The sequence below is a fragment of the Gopherus flavomarginatus genome, chromosome 4 (assembly GCF_025201925.1).
Source record: "Gopherus flavomarginatus isolate rGopFla2 chromosome 4, rGopFla2.mat.asm, whole genome shotgun sequence".
Classification (NCBI taxonomy): domain Eukaryota; kingdom Metazoa; phylum Chordata; order Testudines; family Testudinidae; genus Gopherus; species Gopherus flavomarginatus.
This window is the reverse complement of record NC_066620.1, coordinates 10,521,755-10,546,332: the sequence shown is the minus strand read 5'-3', so window position 1 is coordinate 10,546,332 and position 24,578 is coordinate 10,521,755. Positions and strand designations below refer to the sequence as shown.

Genomic DNA, 24,578 nt, shown 5'->3' with positions numbered 1-24,578 from the left:
TCTAATATCCTGGGACCAGCACAGCTGTGGCAACACTGCAAACATTATGTATTCTGGTCTTACCCTAGCAGCTAAAAGTGTAGTGTGTTTTCCACAAAGACTTACCATTGTAGGTATCTATTGGCTCTTCTGTCACAATGCAATAAAGAAACAGTATGCTACATAGTTATTAGCATCTGTCATCATTTAAATAATATGGCAAATGATAGTGGGTGGACAGAGTAAAAGACGTTTCTTGTACCAGTGACAGTGAGTCAGGGCTGGTAGTGCACCCATTACTGAGGTGACATGTACTGCACAGTCTTCAGGGGGAAATGATGGTCTGTGCTTGGTTGCTTCTCACCTGCCAGCTAGCTAAGGAGCTGACGCTGATTCTCTAGTATAACCGTGTCTCCTTTCTGCATGGGAATTCCTAAACAGCAGCAGTCCCCGAATAGAATTAGCTAAATCTGATGAGAATGGCAAGTAAAATTGCAATGAATTGGGATGGGGAGATGAGGGAGAAGAAGAAAAAAAAATGAAGTTTTCTGTTAAGCAAGATGTAGTTTCTCCTCTTCACACAGGGCATCCTGTTTTGTTTTGGGGGTGGGATGCAGAAGATGCTTATAAAGGGATCTTACTGTTTTTCCACTGGTATCTTTATTTAAATAAAACAACTGGATTGGGTTGGTTCAGTTTTGCTGTCCTTCTGCTCAACATGTAGTGCAAAGCCATTAATGCAACTTGGGAGGAGGCCTAGGCTCCTATGAAATTTAAAAGCACCTATGCAGTTAGCTGCCTATCTCCCATTAAAATCAATGTGGGATAGGTGCCTCATCTGTTTAGGTGCTTTTAAAAGCCTCATTAGCTGCCTAGCTGCATCTTTAGGCACCTACATATCTTCATTAATTTGGCCCTGAATCTCCTGTTGGTGGTCCTGGATGTAACTACTACTTCTCTGAACTCCCAAAGTGGAATTTTCAAAAGAGCTCAGTGCTGTCCAAACTCTGCTCCCGCTGAAGTCAGTGGATGGGTTTTTATCATGGGTTTGATTCGGTAGGATTTGCTGTCATGTGTGATGTTCAGTACGTGCATATCTGTGTGCAGGATTGCAGAGTAAAATTGTAACATAGTTTTTCCTGCCTGAATGCTGTCTTTGGAAATTGAAGAAGCTTCCCTTTGGTATCCTGAGCAGTAAACTCACAGCTTGTCCCGCTATTTGCTTTCTGCATGCGAGTGTTTAATCTGAGTATTCACTCTTCAGTCTGTGTTCACTCTTCTGCAGCATCTCCAAGCATCAGGGAACATTCAATGGTACTAAAGGCAACACACTTAAAACCAATGAAAAAATTTACTTTTTTTTTTTTTACACAACAAACACATAGTCTGTGGAACTCATTGCCACCAGACATGACAAAGGCCTAAATCTTTATAGGATTCGAAAAAGGATTTGATATTTATTTGGAAAATGAGAACATCCCCAGTTACCTTTTGGAAAGGAAATTTAAAAAAAAAACAGAAGGGAAATAAACCCACATGCTTCAGGGCTTGAGCCACCCTCTAAAATACAGGAGCAGGAAGAAACATCCCAATGAGGAAGTTATTCCGTAATGGTCCATCATGGCAGTTTCTTTCATGTTCCTGTGAAGAGTCTGATACTGACCACTGTCAAAGACGGGCTACTGGACTAGATGGGAGTCTGAGCCTCTGGCAATACCTGTGCTCCTCTCTACCCAGACTAATAACTGATGTTTCCTCCCTTCCAAGGCAGCTTCTAGAATTCGCATCTCACTAGTTTCCTTGGCAACAGCCACGCTGCCAGCACAGCATTCTACAGCACGTGCTCATTTAACTTTACATAAAGGTGAATGTTTTATACTTCCCTTTGCAATCTGGAATTCCAGGCATTCAGATGGTATGAATCCCTGATTACTGTGTGTCTACCTAATACAGCTGTGTAGTTAATCTAGCTGACTGTCTGGGTAGGGAACCAGCTTTTCACATGATACTGTTTGTTTCTTGGCTGGAGAATTCGTAGGTTCTCAGATGCTAATACTATTACTATTATTTATTATTGATAGTATTGTCGTGCCTGGGAGCCCTACTCATGGACCAGAACCCCATTAGGTCCCAAAGTATACTATTACCTTTCTGGCCCTCATCCAGGCCTCATACTCAGACTAGCAAGATTTTCAAACTACACCCAGCAATTTACACTTCTCACAGACATTTGGTTACCTGATGGCCAATTTAACCTGGTTACCAAGCAGAGAGCTGGCTATGGAGTAGGAGGCCATTTGTCAGATAGCCGCCAAAGAGGAAGAGACCCTTGTAGTGCAGCTAATGCATGGAAGGCTGGGTTTCCATTGATTAACAGTCAGGATGTGTATGAGGAATTCCGAGGTTGGAACCTGCCCTGGACCAATGGTTAAAGTAGATTGAAACAAGAGGAACTGCTCTTACTGCACCAGCCCAATAGGAAGGGGAGCTGTGAGGAGCGTGGAAGGGTGGTTAGGGCACTAGGAGACCTGGGTTCAAGTCTGTTCCTGTGCAACCATGGGCAAGTCATTGAGCTGCTCTGTGCCTCCAGTTGCCCATCTGAAAAATGGGTATAATAGTTCCATCCTTCACAGGGCTGTTGTGAGGAGAAATACTTTAAGGGTTGGAAGGTATTCAGGGGACCATATCAGTACCTAAAATAGAAAGAAGATGGGAAACTTTACCTTACTGCCCCTTAGCACTGCAAGGAGCCACATCAGCTGTTCTGTTGGACCCTCCCATCAGACTGCGTTGCTTCCCAAGAGTCTGTATTGGGCAGATAAGGGGGGAAGTATGTTGGACCCCTCAGCTGACTGGCTGATGTAAGGCGACCACTGGTTCAGAGGCTACATGCTGATAGACAGGGCGGGTAGTACTATGGTCGTGATCATCTGCTGTGTCTTGGCACTTGCCATTAAACCATTATTGATTAATGGGAGGGCCCTGTTCAGCAGTTGGTGACATATGAAAGGGTATTTTCTTTTGTGGCATGATTCCTCTTTGAGGCAGGATAACTGTGATTTCTGCACAATCTCCATTTAAAAAGCAGCCGCACGCTATCACCGGCTCACTGAATATTGGCTTGAGGGGGCAATATAAAAACTATGGATGTGGGGAAAGTCTTGATCATCAGAGACATCCTCATGTGGGAAAAATTCCTAGTTGAGCTTTCAAATCTTCCTCCCAGCTCACAGGCCAAGTGAATGTAGTGTGTGTTGAGGATCAGCACCAGTGGGAGAAGGAGGCACCTTCTGCTGTCCCATCCACAGCTTCATAGACAGGCCTGAGAGAGGTCCTGTGGCCTAGTAGATAAAGCATTGGACTAGGATCTGGGAGCCTTCGGTTCTGTTCCCAGCTTTGTTGTTGGACTTCTGAGTGATCTTGACTCCCCCCTTGTGCCTTGGTTTTCCCATCTGTAAAATGGGGATAATGATACTTACCTCCTTGTGCTTTGAGATCTATGGAAGAGAAGAGCTGTATAAGAGTTAGGTGTTATTTATGAATTCAGTTGTTATAAGGCTACAGTAGCCTTTGCTCTAACTGGGACTCCTTCTGTGCTGGGGTTTGGCCAGGGGAGCCATGTAGACACATACCCACCAGTCTCTGCTTACACCTGTCCTACCTACCTCCAAACCCTGCTTTTTGTTGGGGTGCCAGGAGCACAGGCAGAGTTGAACTCTGCAGCATATAGGGGGGTTTAGACCTCAATGCTGGGCTTCCTAACTCCTGCCTCCCCAGGTATAGTGGACCCCCATTGGTGCCACTGCATTCAGGGCTTTCCACAGCTATGGAAGTGATAGGTAGCAGGATTTGATGCAAACAGAATTAGGCTGGAGTAAGGACTGTGGGACTATCCATATGCCATGTGTGAGTGGTGCTACTGATTACATTATACACATAAACACCAAACTGGATCCTGAGATTGACTACAGTAATGGTTAAAAACAGGTGGTCCAGTGTTGTCTAATGTGTTAACTGACTCAGCACAATCTGTCCTCCAGGAGGCTTAAGTGTACCATCCCACATGCAAGGTTTGTTGTGATTCATATGCCTGTTCTTTACTATCTTGTGTGTTGATTGCACACATCATAGCCTGGAGATGGTGAATTAAATATGCACTAGTGAAATCCATCGCTCTAACGGATAATATAAATTACCCAGTTAATAACAATGAGACACCAATATTGTTCTTGTGAAGTGACAAAGAAATATTTCCTCTTCCCAAGGTGCCCCATGCTATCAGATTCTTACACCTGTGAATATAATTTAATTTCATGAACAGGGCTTCAAAGACTTGGTATCTTGCAGCATGAGAAGAGAAATTGTCAACTCTTCAGGTGTGTCTACTTAATTTGCCTTTAATGGCATGTAACTCTAGATTTGCTGTGGTTCCCTTTTCCTAAGAAAAATTGATTTTCAGATATACACAGATTGTGTTTTTATTACACACATTATGTGTTAATAAAATAAGGGAAGTAAGCTAGGAACAAAATCTGAATTTGGATTGGCTCTTTATAAGGTGACATTTTATAAAAGGCTATTTATTTGCTCTGTGTGTCACAGAGAATTTAAATCCATAAAGACTTTTTTTAAATGATCTAGAAGAAGAAAAGATAATATATACTTAGTGTATAAAGAATAGTAGTTTAAAAAACAATAAACACAAGGTCATATTAGGCCAAAACTGTTAATTACCCTCTTCATTATTGTCAAGGTTAATACAGTATTTGAGAGCAGAAGCTGTTTTTCATCTGCTCTTTGAAACAAGGCGAGACAGCTGTTCTTACGGACAGATCCATTATAGCTTATCACTAGAGGACAGACCACTAAAGAAACACCATGAAATATGGCTATTGTCACTGGCAGCCACAACAAACTCCAGGACTGTTCAGGAACCAATGGAAATGAAACAAAAACTACTTGAACTTAGTTGACTTTAATTCAACTAGATTGGGTTGCATTGATTTTATTTCATGACAGCTACAGTGGCAAAAATTTCACTAGTGCTCCTTAATCTATTGTAATATTGACCTATCTAAAATGTCAGAGTCTTTTGTACTGATAAATGTTCTTTAATAGACATTGGAAATTGACAGTAACAAACTGCAAACATCTTTTGTGAAACTTACTTAAGCCAAGTTGTATGATACAGTATGGTTTGATTTTCGTTATTCATGCTTGGCTAGTTATTGTACAAGATTCCATTACATGAACTCAACAAAAGAGAGAAACAAATGTAACATAACCTTAGCTGAATCAACCTTAACCTTGTTTTTAACTATTGAAGTATCTGCATTTCTTTACCTGCAGCAATCTAAATTCCATTGGTCTAAAAAGCTCGGAAGACTAATAGGACTCAAGAAAAGATTTTTTTATACATATAAAATACATATAATACAGATCAAGAATTATGTGTACTCTTGATTTGGAAATATTGTGGGTAGACTTTAAAGAATGAATTAAGCCTAGTTTTGTTTTGGGATTTTGTTTGCTTTTATTTCCAGCGTGATACAATTTGAAATTGCAAGACTTTCCCATTACGCCTCTGCCCTGATATAACGCTTGTCCTCAGGAGTCAAAAAATCTTACCGTGTTATAGGTGAAACCGCGTTATATCAAACTTGCTTTGATCTGCTGGAGCGTGCAGCCCCGCCCCCCTGGAGTGCTGCTTTACTGCTTTATATCCAAATTCGTGTTATATTGGGTCATGTTATATTGGGGTAGAGGTGTACTAGCAAAGAATATACTTGTACTACCACCACTTTTGGTATAATCTCTTTTTTTCCCCAAAAAACAAATTAAATTTTCAACCTTTTGTACTTCCTGCTGTCATATGTACATTGCATGAGATTCTCTTTTTGTTAACTAATATCTACATGGCACTACTGCATAGAGAGAATAGCTATGTGGCCACAACAGGGGTCAACATTCGCGAATTTAGGAACCTAAAGTTAGGCACCAGAATCCATATTTAGGCACCTAAATGAAAGCAACTTGATTTTCAGAAGCGCTGAGCACCTACAGCGCCTTCCGTGGATTTTGTGGATGCTGGGTCTGCTTTTATTAAGGATAATAGGATTTTAGGTGCTTCATCTAAAACCCTTTGAAGTCCAATGGGAATCTTTCTATTGATTTGGATCAGGCCTTTGGTACCTAACTTTCGGCTCTCAAGTTTGAAAATTTTGGCCATGGTTTATATCAAGTTAGCGGCAAAAATGTCTACTTCATAACAAACCTACAGTACATCACCCAAGCACACAACACCTTCTTCAGGAATACTTAGTGTCCTGACATCAGTTCAATTCTGTAAAAACATCTTATTTAACTTTTGAAGCAAAGATTCTGTTGGTTTATTTTTATTCATTATGGTAGCATTCCTAAAGATGGATCCTTGTTTATTTTTTCGACCTAATAATTATGAATGAAGTTTATTTATCCTCCTGTGAGACACACTACAGTATTTTAGTTATTCTTTGTTACTCTTCACAGAACATATATTAGATAAAGGTTTAATGCTTCATTTTGGAATTATCTGCTATTGGACCTACCAGAAATATTTTTAAAATGATCTTCCTCAGTGTCTTAAACTTTCATTCAACAGGAGCAACACTGAGAATTTTTCTTGACATAATACTTGCTCCTGCAGTATTACATACGGTCCTGTCCAAAGATCACATATTTTTCCTCTTTAGGAAACTATATTTATATACTGATTCATCTTGTGAGTTCAATGGCATGTTTTTGACCATAATAATAACAATACTTTGCACTTCCAGGCAAGAATCTGAAAGCACTTAATCTAGATTCACAACATCCCTAGATGGTAGGTAAGTGTTATCCCCATTTTACGTATAAAGAAGCTGAGGTAAGTAGGAACTACAGTAGTTGCTCATAAAAAGGCAGTGTTTGCCAATAGTCATCCCACAGTTTCCCCCCTATATGTAGAAGAGGAGATACCTGCAGTATCTCAGCTATAACTATCTGTTGACAAGTTCTGGCATTTTAATGGTGACCACTGTGAGTGACTTGACACAGTGCACGTAGGGAGAGTCAGGAATAGGATCTAAATGTCCTGATGTGCAGTCCTGTGCTGTAGCCAGAAGGCCACCTTTCCTCATCTGCAGGAATTAATACTGCTTCAGACAGAATTAACTCCCCCGGGATATCTGCTTGGATACCTGCAGGTACGCCTTCCAGCCCCAAAGCCCAATGGAATTCTTTCTTGATGGAGCATCAGAAGTGTGATATCTTTGGGTTGCAAAGGAGGGAGAAATCATATTACCCCCTTCCCACCCCCGGGGGAGAGTTTCATCCAAAGAAGTTCCGCTCTACTCCGGCTCATTCCAGGCACAGAGAAGGCAGAGTAATGGACAGTCCAGTCTACTTCAGGGGAACCTCCCCTCTTTGAAGAGTAGCCCCAGGTAGATTATTAAGTTAGCACTTCTATCCTGAGCCCACGTTGATACAGGAGAAATTGGATGGCACTTGACTATTTCAGTCGTGCATTCAGTTATAAGCATTTCATTGTCGACTGTGCAGTTTGATTCTGTGATAATTAAATATGAATGATCATAAAGTCACCCTGCCAAAGAGAGGCTATAGTTTAATGAAATGATTCCTTTCATTTTATTGAATTACTTCAAAGTCAAAAGAAGCCATCTATTTACTTTTTTATTTTCCTGGTCTTTCAATGTCGCTCGCTTCAAAATAGCAAGCTGGACAAATAATTATGGGCATAAATGAGAGCAGGGATCAATGCAAGGTCATGATTGCTTTGCATTTAGCCCAGCTTTACTGAGGTGGCCTTTTCTGAATAACAGAGAGGTACATTGCTGTTGATTTTGTGGAGATTCAGCAAAAAGGCAGTTGAAGCAAAGAGAGGAAGAAAGGCAGACCCTGTGTAAAGGCCAGAAGGGCCTTACTTAGTCACATCTCCCTCTGACTGCCGCGGGAGCTTTGCTTGAGAGGAAACATGAGCAAAGACTTCAGGATTGAGTGCAGATATAGAAATAGAAGAGTGTACATTGGCACTGCACAGACTCACCCATACAGAGCCAACCTTAATTCTGGCATTTCCAGACTTTTAAGCACTTGACTTTGCAACCTTAATATTCTTTTAACACCATTTTTATGTCATATTGTCATGTACAGTAACCACACAAAAATGCTTCAGAATTCCATGTGCACATTATAAGGTATGACAAGATACCTGGGCACTCTCTCTGCTCAAAAATATACAAGTGTATAAAATGTTGCTAGATTTCTGAACCTCGCTTTTGTCATCATGTCAAATGTTATCAGCACGATGAATATGGGCAACACGTTGATCTTTGCTTTGAATGACTGATAGATAATTCAGAATTCACAGATTCATCTGCCAACAATGTAAATGGGATATTAGGAGTTATATCCTGACTAGTTCTGGTTTCTGTTTTGCCAAAAAATTACTATCCAGATTATACTTTATGTGATGTTGCATCTGATCAAGCTACAAACTGATGCATTGCACCAAATACACAAGACTCAATTTAATTTGCTCTTATTCTAATAACCAGTTCCCCGTCTGAATAGTGCATGCTCTGATCCAGGCTATATACTGGGAGACTGAAGCAGAGTAAATAGAACAGTGTTTACCTAGATGTCAGCAGAGACTACAGTTCATAGTTTTTCCAGATAATCTGTTGATAATCTAGCCCATTTTTAATCAACACATTGCTCTAGTGTTTGCCTTGTAGCTTGTTTTCTGATCCCAAAATGTTTTTCTGAAGGTCTCCACTGTTTTCAGTGTTGCCCAACGCAGTAGAAATGGCTATTGTTCCATATTCCCAGCACAGGCACAGTTAGAGCTGCTTGCCTTGCTATTCCTGTATTGCATTTGTCAGCTTTACAGAATGGATTGTAAGCATGAATTTGACAGTGTAATGAATAAGCCCAGATCTTGCTGCTTACACTATCCTTCTGTTGAATAGCACCATACCAGCTCTTCAAAAACAAGCAGCAAAGAATCCTGTGGCACCTTATAGACTAACAGACGTTTTGGAGCATGAGCTTTCGTGGGTGAATACCCACTTCGTCAGATGCATGTAGCAGAAATTTCCAGGGGCAGGTATATATATGCAAGCAGGAAGCAAGCTAGAGATAACGAGGTTAGTTCAATCAGGGAGGATGAGGCCCTGTTCTAGCAGCTGAGGTGTGAAAACCAAGGGAGGAGAAACTGGTTTTGTAGTTGGCAAGCCATTCACAGTCTTTGTTTAATCCTGAGCTGACGGTGTCAAATTTGGAGATGAACTGAAGCTCAGCAGTTTCTCTTTGAAGTCTGGTCCTGAAGTTTTTTTGCTACAGGATGGCCACCTTAAAATCTGCTATTGTGTGGCCAGGGAGGTTGAAGTGTTCTCCTACAGGTTTTTGTATATTGCCATTCCTAATATCTGATTTGTGTCCATTTATCCTTTTCCGTAGAGACTGTCCCGGTGTAGATATGTGGGCAGAGTTGGCATCGAGGTTTGCTGCATGGATTGTGGTGTCTAGGAAGTGGACCTCCCGCGTAGATTGGTCCAGGCTGAGGTTGATGGTGGGGTGGAAGCTGTTGAAATCGTGGTGAAATTTTTCCAGAGTCTCCTTCCCATGGGTCCAGATGATGGGTCTACTTCCTAGACACCACGATGCAAATAAGTGATGGTCACATTAACACCACCCTATACCGAAAACCTACCTACCACTATGCCTACCTTCATGCCTCCGGCTTCCATCCCGGGCACACCACACGACCCATTGTCTACAGCCAAGCACTAAGGTACAACCGCATCTGCTCTAACCCCTCAGACAGAGACCAACACCTACAAAATCTCCACCAAGCATTCTCAAAGCTACAATACCCGCACGAGGAAATAAGGAAACAGATCAACAGAGCCAGACATTTACCCAGAAGCCTCCTACTGCAAGACAAACCCAAGAAAGAAACCAACAGGACTCCACTGGCCATCACATACAGTCCCCAGCTAAAACCCCTCCAACGCATCATCAGGGATCTACAACCCATCCTGGACAACGATCCCACACTTTCACAGGCCTTGGGTGGCAGGCCAGCCTCACCCACAGACAACCTGCCAACCTGAAGCATATTCTCACTAGTAACTGCACACCATACCATAGTAACTCTAGCTCAGGAACCAATCCATGCAACAAACCTCGATGCCAACTCTGCCCACATATCTACACCAGCAACACCATCACAGGACCTAACCAGATCAGCCACACCATCACCGGTTCATTCACCTGCACATCCACTAATGTAATATACGCCATCATATGCCAGCAATGCCCCTCTGCTATGTACATCGGCCAAACTGGACAGTCTCAATGTAAAAGGATAAATGGACACAAATCAGAAATTAGGAATGGCAATATACAAAAACCTGTAGGAGAACACTTCAACCTCCCTGGCCACACAATAGCAGATCTTAAAGTGGCCATCCTGCAGCAAAAAAACTTCAGGGCCAGACTTCAAAGAGAAACTGCTGAGCTTCAGTTCATCTGCAAATTTGACACCATCAGCTCAGGATTAAACAAAGACTGTGAATGGCTTGCCAACTACAAAACCAGTTTCTCCTCCCTTGGTTTTCACACCTCAACTGCTAGAACAGGGCCTCATCCTCCCTGATTGAACTAACCTCATTATCTCTAGCTTGCTTCTTGCTTGCATATATATACCTGCCCCTGGAAATTTCCACTACATGCACCCGACGAAGTGGGTATTCACCCACGAAAGCTCATGCTCCAAAACGTCTGTTAGTCTATAAGGTGCCACAGGATTCTTTGCTGCTTTTACAGATCCAGATTAACACGGCTACCCCTCTGATACTTCAAAAACAAGGTGTAAGAAACCCCACAGTAGATAGATGTGGGGTAATCTGCCCCATATAAAGGTCTCATCCTAGCCCCTTGTAGTTAGAGACTGGCTTAAGGTCAGAAGTATGAGGTTTTATATCCCTTCCAAAACATTTTTTAGCATTTACATTATAATTCTGGCTATTCTTGTTATCCATAGATGTGTTCAATCCCTCTTAGAGTTCTTTGCCTCAACAACATCCTGTGGCAATGAGATCCACTGTCTCATTACATATTGTGTAAAAATTCATTTCCTTTTATCACTTTTGAATATACCACCTTTCAACATCCGGTGACAAAGTTCCTCCTCTACCTTGGTGGGTCCTGCACTTATCAGCGGGTTTGCTCACCTTAGTGATCATTCCTACAGTCTGGATCAACTCCTCCTGTGTCCGATCAGGAGTTGGGAGGTTTGGGGGGAACCCAGGCCCGCCCTCTACTCCGGGTTCCAGCCCAGGGCCCTGTGGATTGCAGCTGTCTATCGTGCCTCCTGGAACAGCTATATGACAGTTACAACTCCCTGGGCTACTTCCCCATGGCCTCCTCCAAACACCTTCTTTATCCTCACCACAGGACTTTCCTCCTGGTGTCTGATAACGCTTGTACTCCTTAGTCCTCCAGCAGCACAGCCTCTCACTCTCAGCTCCTTGTGCCTCTTGCTCCCAGGTCCTCAGACACACTTCCTCTCCTCTAGCTCCTCCCTCCCTGACTGGAGTGAGCTCCTTTTTAAACCCAGGTGCCCTGATGAGCCTGCCTTGATTGGCTGTAGGTGTTCTAATCAGCCTGTCTGCCTTAATTGGTTCTAGCAAGTTCCTGATTACTCTAGTGCAGCCCCTGCTCTGGTCACTCAGGGAACAGAAAACTATTCACCCAGTGACCAGTATATTTGCCCTCTACCAGACTCCTGTACCCCACTGGTTTGGGTCTGTTACAGTCCTTACGTAAAAACATAAGAACGGCCATACTGGGTGAGACCAATGGTCCATATAGCTCCAGATACTGTCTTTCAGCTGTGGCCAATGCCAGATGCTTCAAAAGGAATTAACAGAACAGGGAAATTATCAAGTAATCCATCCCCTGTTGTCCAGTCGCTGCATCTGGCAGTCAGAGACTTTGGGGCACACAAAGCATGGGTTACATCCCTGACCATCTTGACTAATAGCCATTGATGGACCTATTCTCCATGAACTTATCTAATTATTTTTTGAACCCAGTTATACTTTTGGCCTTCACAATATCCCCTGGCAATGAGTATCACAGGTTGACTATGAGTTGAACATCATTGAATGTCCCCTTGCCGCCCTACTGATCTTAGTGGAACTACTCAAGGAGCAAGGTGCATTTCATTGTGAGTAAGAAATCTTAGGGCCAGATTTTGCCACCCATACTCATATTGAGTTGCACCTTACTTTGCAGCTAAGAAACTAATATGGAAAGACAAAAAATTGCAGTATCTGCTTATGTGCACTTCAGACCAATGGGGCTGCTAACAGAATAAGGGCCTACCTAAAGTGAGCAAGGACGACAGAAACAGACCCTTAGACATTAGAGATGGAAGACCTAGTACTCATCTTGTCCATCCCTTACCTCCGACAGATTGCTGTGTACAATGCACCGAGTGTTGCCCTCATGGAGTGAGGTATTGCTCATCATGATTAACGATGGCACAGTTGGCCCTTGAGTAACTACTGCAGGCTAGGTCAAGCTTGTCAGGCCCATGCAGAGTAATTCCTCCCTGAACTCCCTGCACAGAGGGGGAGCATGCTTACTACTGAACCCTTTTACGGGGTGCACCCTTCTGTCCTTGTGTGCTGATTGCACTCTGCGGGCTAGTGCAGGATGAGAGATGAGACCATGTCCCCACCTGCTCCCTGTGGGACACTATGCACTCCTGGGGAAGTAGGGACAGAGGAGTCCCTGTGATCCTCTGAGCACACGGACTGCAGTTGTGCCTGGCCGTTACACCAGTTAGGCAAGGGTCAGCAAGAGTCTTCTTGCACCTCACACATACTGCAAACCTGTAGTAGTGCTGGAACAATTTTTATAGCAAGAGTACTCAAGGTGGAAACCATGTATTTGGGTTGTTATTACTACTTCAAGCCAGGAGGTGCACACCTGTGTATGGATCAGACAAAAGGTGGCCCTGAGTCAGGTGCAACAGAGAGTATCTAGGGAGGGTGTCCCTGGGAGAAAACCTATCACCATCCTGCTCAGTGGAATGATGCCTGTTGTAGTGATCTCAAGGGCCAAACAAGTTAAAGGTGTTTATAAACTCTTTCACTGTCCAGCATTAAAACAATGATACTTAGGTTTGGGATTCTATTTTACAGACTTGGTGTACTCGGTTTCTTGGCAGACACCCCAAACCATTCATTCTAAAGCTGAAAGTTTATTGATCAAGCACAAGAAAGAACAAGAAACTAAAACAAGCATTTATAATGAAAATGGAATTGAGTGAGTATGCAAAAGAAACTTAATTGAAATCCATTAAAGTCTCTCTCCTTTTGGAGGCAAAATATCAGAGGCGCTTATTTTCCTGAACAACTTTGATGAAAAAGAACGGATTCGTGTTACTGTCAGTCCTGATGTGAGAAAAGTATTCCCTTCTCCTGTTTTTAACAAACAGACAAATAAAAGATGAAGGAGAGACAGAATAGAAAAGATGGGGAACATAAGGCTTTGGTTGCTGTTTTGGGAACAAGGGATGGATACTTTGGCTGGCAGCTCAAGCACAGCACCTGTTGCTTGGATCCTGGTTCACATTCCAGTCAATAACATCATCTGGTTGGGTCTTTTCTCCTTAGACAGGGCAGGATTGTTGTCTCATCTTGTGCTGATTCACTGCAACTGATTTCAGGATTCAGTGAAAAGCCAAGAGGGTGAGAGATAGATTAGAAGGAAAGAAGGTGCAGAAAGTAACCCAGCAGGGAAGGGAGCAGAACAGGACCTTACGCATCTCTGCAGCATTGGCAATTAGGTGTCTCCAGTGATGGGCTGAGGACTGAGTGTCGTGATGATATAATGACTTTCAGGAATCTGAACTGAAAACCAACGTTCCTTAAAGAAGAGCAAGGCCTGCTGTCCTTCCCTTCTGGAAGAAAATCCTTCGAGCTGGTCTGCTTCCTCTGTCTTGGAATCAGGGAAGATGAGATGAGAGTTGGGATGGGAGATTATATTTTTTTCAAAGTCTGTTTTTAAGAACCTGGGAAAGGGGGTGGCATAGTTCTTCTCCTCGTTATTTTTGTCCATCAATTAGGCCTAATATCAGCCACACCCATTTCGGTTCATTAATTTCCATTTCCACGTTATCTTTTTTGTTTTACCAAGCACGATTTCAACAGTCCTTAAACCATCTCTCTTTTTGTTAGGACGTATCCAGTATCTCTGTCTGCTTTTCTTTCACTGGGTCATAGCATTCATTATTAAAAACAACTGGACCTGTTTTCCATGGTTAATTTCCAAGAAAGCAAAAAGTTATAGGTTATTGTGACATGTTATGAACTTGCACATACTTTTTACATTTCAACTTTCAATTGGAGTTAATTGTTAGGCCCAAAGTGGTTGCACTATCCCATTACTAATACTGCTTTGCACCTCCATTGCACGCACCTTCCATCCAGTGCTTTCAAAGCACTTTGTACACTAGAACTGGCTGGAAATGTTGCAGAAACATATTGGTTGTGACCAGAGTTTTACGGTGAAGTTTTCTCAGAACCAGGATGGATTTTCTGATCATTCCGTGTTTCTATCGATGTGTGAGGGGAGCTCTTCTGAGTGCGGATCTCCACGTATCAGTGCAGAAGGAGAGAGGGAGGTCAGTTGTTTATCCTTGACCACTCAAAAGGGGATTGTAGGGACAAAACAGAATGGTGGGGCCAAAAAAGAAAAGAGCCAAAAAACCCACCACCCTTAATCTCTGCTACTTCCACATGGGGACAAATCCCACTACCTATCTCTCCAAGAGAATAATTTTGAGGCAGTTCAGCTAGAGAAACCTCATAGAGTTTGTCTCCTTTTCCCCCACAGTCCCCTCCAGCAGGAAAGGGTGAACTGGGCCAGCATTACTAACCAAGTAAAATAAAAATCATGCCCCTAAACATTTTTCAATAGGCCCCAGTGGACAAATCAAAGGACTAAATGACAAAAGCCCAGCCAAGCACTGCGAGACCCCAGTGGATACCTTCCCTACTGATACAGCACCATTCATCCTTCCTTCAAAGCCTACAAATGCAACCCTAGGCCTGTAAAAGTGTCTCCGCACCATTGACAAATTTGGTATGTAGACAGATATAGCTATGCGAGGTGTCTATCACATCTACTGATATCTGTCTTACCTATCTATCAATGTCAATATCTATAGATGATAAGAAAAATGTAGCTCTACCCAGAGCACCATCTTCCGGGTCTTCCACAGTATTTTTTTGTTGCCTGTCTAGATTATAAACTCACTGTGGGTGAAGCTTGGCTATACAATTTCCAGAAGCCCCTATGTCCTACTGAAGGTTGACGGGAGTGACGCTCCTAAGTGAAATAAGTGCTTCTGAAAATGTTAACCTGTGCCGACCAATAATACTCTTTGTCCCCTAATACTGATGATAGTGGTGATAAGATGCCCATTGGTTTTTGTCCTTCAGCCAGTTTTCAGTCCCTACGTCAGTGATCTAGGCCAGCTTGAATGAATATTTTAAATTGGGTTTTGTGCACTATCATACCACACAATTTGAAGTAGTTCAGACAGCATCACAATGGCTACATTCCTTTCATCTTCTAACTAAGCTTCCGCAATTCAATGAGCGCCATCAGGTTGCTCCGTATGGCTCAGCCTGAGCTGCACGAGGATGTCGGAGGCTGTGCACTTCTGGGAAAGTCGCCTCAGTTTGTGTGGGAATTAAACAGGGATTGGACTCAGTGCCCAAGACTGTATTTCAAACCCGCTCGCTAGCAGCTCCACTTAATCTGAAGCCAGGTCTACACTTGAAGCACAACCTCAAGAGCCAGGCTGTGCACTGAAGAAGTCAATGGGGATCAGATGTCGGGAAGGAGACTTTCCCACCAAGGCTCCAGAGCAGCTGCTGCAGTCTCAGAGTTGTGGTGGCCCCTTCTGTGGGCCATCTCTGTGCGGGATGACCCAGTAGCCCCCTCCCCTCAGTGTCCCTTGTCGGTGAAACATCAGAAGTCCCCTTGAAGCCGGGCTCTGTGGCACACACAAGGTGGGGATCATAAAGGCACAGAATGATAACACAAAAGTGTTGCTACAGGATATCTCCCTAGGCTGGCTAAGTTCTATTTACAAACTAAACAAGTTAAAAATAGGGGTCCATCTACTCAGCTGGTGTGAATCCCCAAAGCAAATTTGATGCCAGCTGGCCCCTGATCAGTCCGTCTAATTCTCACAGGAAACATACACACGTCACAGTGGTTCTTTCTGACGCTCAAAGTAGGAGTCAATGATTAACCAATATTAGTATCATTGCTATAATCATATGCTACGAGGATAGCTATAGTGAGTCAAAAAATAGTTCAGTCGCTGATAGATGAGTGCAGAAATCAGGCATAACTGACTTCACTGTGCCCTTACGTGCCAGTCATGAGGCCCATCATCCTGGGTTGGAATTAGTAGGGAGCAGGTGTTGCATGGTTGAGTGGTGGGAAGCAATTTGGGGAGCGGGAGCTCATGCATTCTGTCCCAGCAAGAGCTGTGGAGGTCACTCCATCCCCAGGGCTGCAGAAATGGGAACAGAAGGGAGAGAGGGTGGATGACTATGCAATGTTTAGGATATAGGAAAGGTTACCACAGCGTGGTCAGGCCATGGAGCTCCCATACTGTGGGATGTCCCAGGGCCGTGATTTAGCCCTTCAAAAGATACTTGGTTAATTAAAGATATTATTGTAGCCAGGTGGCCTGTTGAAAGCTGTGAATGTCCCCTCTGTACATCACATAAGAGATAAGTATTTAGGTTTTACACTTTCTTTTTATTTCCCCCCCTGGTGTCTCTAACGTTAGATGAACTCCAGTGTAATTACTCAGGGTGGTCCTATTACATTCACAGATCTTTTTTTTCAAAGAAAATAATGCCCAATAAAGTGCACACTACTTTCCATTCTGACTCTTTCCCACAGTCAAATGTATAAGTGAATGTAGACTGTGAATGATTTTCTTTTTGCCTTCCCTTATACTGTACACCAGCGTCAGACTATTAGTCTTGTCTGATGTAGACAACCAGCAAATAGTAACAAATATAATAGTCCCAACATTTTCAAAAGTGACTAGTAATTTGAGGTGCCTCCATTTTTTAAGAGCAGAATATCCTGCTTCTGAAAATTTGACCCTTTTTAAGGTGTCTTAAGTTAGACACCTAAAACTGAAACATCCAGAATCACTGGTTTATTTCGGTAATCTCAGCTGATAATTGTGTCTCTGTCTGCATGATTCTGCAGTAAAGTACTTACTGGTAAAATGAGCTACCTGATAGGAGAATAGAACATAATCTCTGAATGTATTGCTTGCTAGATCATTTTGGTTTTATCAATCAAATATTAAATAGAAGACTGTATTTAATCAAAGCAATTTTCTGTTCCCAGACTATCGTTAGAGGAAATAAACCTCAAAAGGATACTTCAATCAATGGCCTGCTAGAAGAATTTGACAATATCTCAGTGACACGCTCTAATTCCCTACGGAAGGAAAGTCCTCCCACTCCACACCAAGGAAACTCAAGCCATGTACAAAGCCACCAGGAAGAAAATGGTTATATCACATATTCTCAGTATTCCAGTGAGTCGGACACCACGACAGACTATGTCACTGAAAAATACAGAGATAAGAGTCTTTATGGGGAAGAGTTAGACAGATACTGCCAAGGTAGCTTCACCCCAAAACAGAATGGACACGTGATGAAAACAAAACCCAGAGACACCTGTTATTCAGAAATTAAGCCCCTGAAGTCAGACATCTCAAGGTTCCTTCCAGATTACCATACACACATGGAAACAAAAAGCAAACCAGTTGAGTACGGTGGCCTAAAGTTGGAATATCAAAGGATTCTTAGTGGATCGTCTCTAGACTACAGAGAATCCTTTCACTACGCTCCATCTAGAACTTCAATGCAGAGTGAGTGCTCAAAAGAGAGACTGGAATACAGTGACAGCGACTGGGGAAATGGACCAGACAAGGATGACTATGACAAAAGACCAAAGTCATCCTATGTAAACCAGACAAGTCCTCAGCCAGCCATGAGACAGAGATCCAGATCAGGTTCAGGTCTTCAGGAACCAGTCGTGCCATACGGAGCAAGTGCTTTTAAACCAAATCAGCAAGGGCATTCGTATAGTTCATACACCTACCCTCGCTTGTCGGAAACGGCAGGAGGCATTCCAAAGGTAAAATTAACATCTGTAGATGCTATCGGTGCAGGCCAACACTTTCACAGGTGTGACCAGCAGTTTCCAAATGTGGTTGTATAAAGCTGAGGACTTGAATCCATAGTTAGGCACCTAAGTAAAAATGGCCTGATTTCCTGAGGGGCTCAGCACCTATAACTCCCATTGATTTCACTGGGAGCTGCAAGTGCTCAGCAAGTCAATACCTTTGAAAACTAGGCTTCTTTTTCTTAGGCATCTGAATAGGTGCTTCACTTTACCCCCTGCCCCCATTTGTTTATTTTGGCCATAACCTTTTAATTTTCCTCTAAAACACTGAGGAAAGAGCTGTACAGTAAAGGATTTTCAAGGGTTACCAATTAAAATGCTACATCTTTTAATTGTTAACCCTTGAAAGTTCCTGAAGTTACAGTGTCATGCTGTCTGGAGTGGTTCACGACTATGCCTCCCTCAGGACAGACTGTCAAAAGCAGAGCAGACCCTCGCTCCCCAGACTGGTGGTATGTTCTGTCATTAGATTTCACTGACCCAGTACCAAGTATGAACTCCCAGAGTACTACAGTAACCTTATAATCATAAAATATCAGGGTTGGAAGGGACCTCAGGAGGTCATCTAGTCCAACCCCCTGCTCAAAGCAGGACCAACCCCGACTAAATCATCCCAGCCAGAGCTTTGTCAAGCCTGACCTTTAAAACCTCTAAGAAAGGAGATTCCACCCCCTCAAGTCAGAGACTGTTCCCTTAGATACCCCAGTCTATCTTGTCACCCAGACAAGCTGGACTATGTGATAAATGGTCACTTATACCAAAAAAAAAAAGCACAAAATATTCAGGTTGCACCCAGTCCCAAAAGACCAGTCACTCACCCAGGTCAATTTGCATCCTGGTTGTTACACAATGCTAGTAGCCAATTCTATAGTAAACTCACTAAAGGTTTATTAACTCAGACAAAGGAATGAGAGTTATTGAGATGTTAAAGCAAATCTATGTACAGTTGAGTCACAGTCTATAATTTCAAGGGGTAGCAGAGATGTAGTAATCTGCCAGTTTCCCAAAAGTCTTTTAGGGCTAATCAGAGTAGCTCTGGGGACCTCCGTTTTCTCATTGGTTATTCTTCCCTGTTAGAATCCAAACAGTCCAGAGATGAAGAATTTTTTCTTGTGTCTATACTTAGATTTTCTTCTCGCAGAAAACAAGCTGACGGGATGACTGCCCACGGGGGTTCGAGGTGTGTGCCTTTCTTTGATGATGGAGCGCATTTAGAGTCTTCGATCTCTGATCGTCACACACAATAACCACTGGCCTTTAAGAACGTGCACACTCCTGTTACAGTTCTTCATTTGCATTACACAAGGCTTCTTTCTCGTTTGATGGGTTATTTATTTACAGGGATGTAGACAATGTAAATGTTTGCTAGTCCATTATAACAGGATACAAATATGTGAACACCAGGTGTGTAACATCCCATTAGTTTTCATGAAGTTTAAACGCCAAATATACTTGTATGCATTTAACATTCACTGTGATCTATACTAAAACACAAGTGAATTGGCCTGGTTTCCAGCTGTGAGTGTGTCCGTTCTCAGCTGACACTTAGGCCTTGGCGAGACCTGACACTTGACTTACCAGCATCACATATCGTTCTTTCCTCAGTGTTACACAGGGAAGATGGCCAAAATATACAAACTTGGGGGCCTAAACTGAGCCACCTAAGTCTACATTCAGATGCCTAAGTAAAAAGCAGCCTGGTTTTCAACGGTATTGACTTGCTGAGCACTTGTAGCTCCCATGTGCTGAGCACTTCTTCCAAGGGATGCGATCTGTTTTATTGTTGTATAATGTCACATTTTAATGCTCACGACATGTGCTGGGTTGAGAGCACTGAAAAATCGATTCTATCTACCTCCTGAACAGAAAGCAGCAGTCGAAGCTCTACCACAAATATATTGTGACCATATGCCGGAGGGATGTGAAAGGCTCTTCACGGCCACCCAGTCTTTAGCTTCTCTGCTGATACTGCCACCCAGAGTTCTAGTTAATGCCTGGGCCTATTAGATGTAAACCAAGGAGGCTTAGTCTAAATTAAATTCAAGCAAGCGTTTTGGTTTTGGGTTTCAAGCCAAACCCCAGGGACAGAAGAGTTCCAAGCCACTAAGTGTCTTCAGTTGCCCCTTCTGTGCTCATTTGTGTTAAGCAAAGTCTAAGCAATGTCATATATGTCCAAGGGATGTTTGGGTCACCTGTGGCTAACTCAAGCACTATGCTTTTCTTAACCTGTTTGCTATATAATTTTTTTAACATCGGCTTTAATATAATTTGTAAATTTGCAGGATTGGTCCCTTAAACAGGACAGTAGACAGAGGTGTATTTTAAAAGGATCAGTGCAGTGTAGGCTCTTTGGAAGAGTGCCTCCATGCAAGATTCGCTGTCAGCTATGCGTTCCTTAGAACACTGAAAACATTTCTACAACCTTAGCGCACTTGATACTCAATGATTCACCATTCTATGCAGCAGTTACAATTCCCAACTCCTTCAGCAACTCCAGGAACTGAACAGCAGTTTTTTTGTCTACGGATGATTGCTAGAGAGTTTCCTCTTCAGAGAGGCATTAGAGAGACAATGGTTTATTAAATGAGTTTACTAAATAAGAATCGGGTTGCGAATCAGATATCTTACCACTGAGATTGCCTTTAAAGTATAATTAAAAGGGAAAAAAGTAAGTATTGAAAAAATCTGCAGGCACGAATGCAAGGCTTTAAAAATGTATTCAGGAAAGATAGTCATTACAGCTAATACATCTGAAGGGTAGATTTAGTTCAGTATTGTTTGCAGCTGTTTCATCTGATATACCATGTACCTCAGTTTCATCCCTGGTGTAACTCAAGTGAATTCAGTGATGTAACACCAGGGATGTATTTGGCCCTATGTATTTAACTCCAGCTGTACAGTGGGATCCACTGCATACTTCACACATGCATACGGTCTCATTAATTTATTGGATCGGACTGGTAGTTCAAGTAGAAGGTATCATGTCTCCAACAGTGGACCGTACCATCTGCTTCAGAGAAACTTAGGGCAAGTTTCTTCCTCACCTCCTTCAGTGAGACGTTGGTCAGTGCCCTTTGGGTCTGATCCAAAGCCCACTGAAGTCAAACTTGCCCTGATCCAAGAGGTTTTATATCCTGTATACACTTTGTTTCCTAGCTGATGTCACTGTGGATGTTTATGTAAACATTTAATCCTTTTTTTAAGCATACTAATTTCTTGGCTTTTATGATACCTTGTGGCAATGAGTTCCAAAGATTAATAATGTGTGCTGTACTTTTACCAGCTTTAGATGTGTCACCCTTCAGTTTCACTACATATCCCCTTGTTCTTAAGTCATGAGGGGGTAAATAGGATACCAATCTCTGACACTTTACTAGCTGAAAGGTGTAGGTTTGGGTTTGCTATCTCCTTCTGTGTAGAAGGCTGATCAACAAAAATTTTGCTTCTCTGCAGTATCCTTATAGACTCATAGACTCATAGACTCTAGGACTGGAAGGGACCTCGAGAGGTCATCGAGTCCAGTCCCCTGCCCTCATGGCAGGACCAAATACTGTCTAGACCATCCCTGATAGACATTTATCTAACCTACTCTTAAATATCTCCAGAGATGGAGATTCCACAACTTCCCTAGGCAATCTATTCCAGTGTTTAACTACCCTGACAGTTAGGAACTTTTTCCTAATGTCCAACCTAAATCTCCCTTGCTGCAGTTTAAGCCCATTGCTTCTTGTTCTATCATTGGAGGCTAAGGTGAACAAGTTTTCTCCCTCCTCCTGATGACACCCTTTTAGATACCTGAAAACTGCTATCATGTCCCCTCTCAGTCTTCTCTTTTCCAAACTAAACAAACCCAATTCCTTCAGCCTTCCTTCATAGGTCATGTTCTCAAGACCTTTAATCATTCTTGTTGCTCTTCTCTGGACTCTCTCCAATTTCTCCACATCTTTCTTGAAATGCGGTGCCCAGAACTGGACACAATACTCCAGTTGAAGCCTGACCAGCGCAGAGTAAAGCGGAAGAATGACTTCTCGTGTCTTGTTTACAACACACCTGTTAATGCATCCCAGAATCACGTTTGCTTTTTTTGCAACAGTATCACACTGTTGACTCATATTAAGCTTGTGGTCCACTATGACCCCTAGATCTCTTTCTGCCATACTCCTTCCTAGACAGTCTCTTCCCATTCTGTATGTGTGAAACTGATTGTTCCTTCCTAAGTGGAGCACTTTGCATTTATCTTTATTGAACTTCATCCTGTTTACCTCAGACCATTTCTCCAACTTGTCCAGATCATTTTGAATTTTGACCCTGTCCTCCAAAGCAGTTGCAATCCCTCCCAGTTTGGTATTGTCCGCAAACTTAGTAAGCGTACTTTCTATGCCAACATCTAAATCGTTGATGAAGATATTGAACAGAACCGGTCCCAAAACAGAACCCTGCGGAACCCCACTTGTTATACCTTTCCAGCAGGATTGGGAGCCATTAACAACTACTCTCTGAGTACGGTTATCCAGCCAGTTATGCACCCACCTTATAGTAGCCCCATCTAAATTGTACTTTCCTAGCTTATCTATAAGAATATCATGCGAGACCGTATCAAATGCCTTACTAAAGTCTAGGTATATCACATCCACCGCTTCTCCCTTCTCCACAAGGCTCGTTATCCTATCAAAGAACGCTATCAGATTAGTTTGACACGATTTGTCCTTGTCCGACTTAAGCATATCCCTTTGTTCCCTGGCTGCCTCAGAGACCCACCTATTTTCTCGCAGGTTCCCTGCTTTTGGAATACACATTTCTTGTTATTTGTTTATATGTCTTTAGCTATTTGCTCTTCAAATCCCCTAACTTCCATTTTACATATTTACTACCAGAGTTTGTTCCTTTCCCTTGGCTTCACTTGGGCTGGATTTCCATTTTTGAAGAATATCTGTTTGGCTTTTACTAATCTCTTGAATCTTACCTTTTAAACATAAGAAACATATGAACATAAGACCGACCATGCCAAATGTTCGTCCTGCCCAATATCCTGTCCTCCGACAGTGGCCAGTGCCAGGTGTTTCAGAGGGGATGAACAGAACAGGCAATCATCAAGTGATGATTTAATCTCTGCTGTTTTGTGTTACCATCTTGCTTCATTTTTTAGTTTAGGGCTACACATACCTCTAGATACTCTGTTGTCCTATGATACAGAAGCCTCCATGCAGAGTGTAAGGATTTTAATTTACTCGCTTGTCAGGGCTTTTCTGGATTACCCCTTTCACTTTTTTTGAAAATTCCCCTCTTAAAGATTAAAGTCACGGTGCTAATTTATGATACAGCCTCTCCCATGAGGATGTTGAACTTAATTACAGTGTGCTTACAAGTATTCAATGGAAGTTGGGATTCCCTCCGAGACCTCTTTCTACTCGTCTTCCCAAGAACTCAGTTTGACTCCAGAATTCGTCACTCAGGTATCTTTATTTGGCTATGCTGAGTTGATCAGACTCAAAAGCTGCTTCTGGGAGCTGCTTGAGGTAAGCGCCACTTGGAACCTGCACCCCTGGCCCCCTCCCACGCCCCAACCCCCTGCCCCAGCTCTGATCCCCCTCCCGCCCTCCAAACCCCTTGATCCCAGCCTGGATCACCTTCCTGAACCCCCAGCCCCTCATCCCCAGCCCCACCCCAGAGCCTGCACCCCCAGCCGAAGCCCTCACCCCCTCCCACACTCCAACCCCCAATTTTGTGAGCATTCATGGCCTGCCATACAATTTCCATACTCGGATGTGGCCCTCGGGCCAAAACATTTGCCCACCCCTGTACTACAGTATCCTGTCAGTCTTTGTCATTCCACTGTTTTCCAGAAATGCTTATTAGACTAAGGTCTTCTTCTATTGTCAGGTTTTCTAGTTCACCTATAAGTTCCTCCTGTTGGTATACAGTCCTTTAATGATGTTGTGTTTGACCATATGCCTATTTTTAAATTCCTTTATGTGACACCTTGTTATTATTTTCTGGAATCCACCTGTGTCATCCAGCCATCCTGTCCCTCCTCCAGTGTGATTGTAATTTCTGCCCTATCCATCGATGCCCAACATAGGGTAACTTTTGTATTATTGCCATACCTAACAGAAATCTTTGTCTAACTTGACTGCTCCTCAGCACCTGGCTGGTTTTCCCCTGATCCTGGTTTACATTAGACTTCCTTCCCCACTCTGTGCTTGCAGGCTCCTTGCCTTTTAGTTAAGGTTGAGCCAATCCTTAAG

At 42.8% G+C, this 24,578-nt stretch overlaps 1 protein-coding gene across 6 annotated transcripts in view; it reads left to right on the top strand.

Annotated features, from left to right (window-relative positions):
* Positions 1-24,578, top strand: part of PAK5 (p21 (RAC1) activated kinase 5) — a 182,747-nt gene that overhangs the window by 128,960 nt on the left and 29,209 nt on the right. For all 6 annotated transcript variants that reach the window (XM_050952089.1, XM_050952088.1, XM_050952086.1 and 3 more), the window contains one exon: positions 17,488-18,285. In XM_050952089.1, coding sequence (XP_050808046.1) covers positions 17,488-18,285 — 798 coding nt within the window. The remainder of the gene's footprint in view (positions 1-17,487; positions 18,286-24,578) is intronic.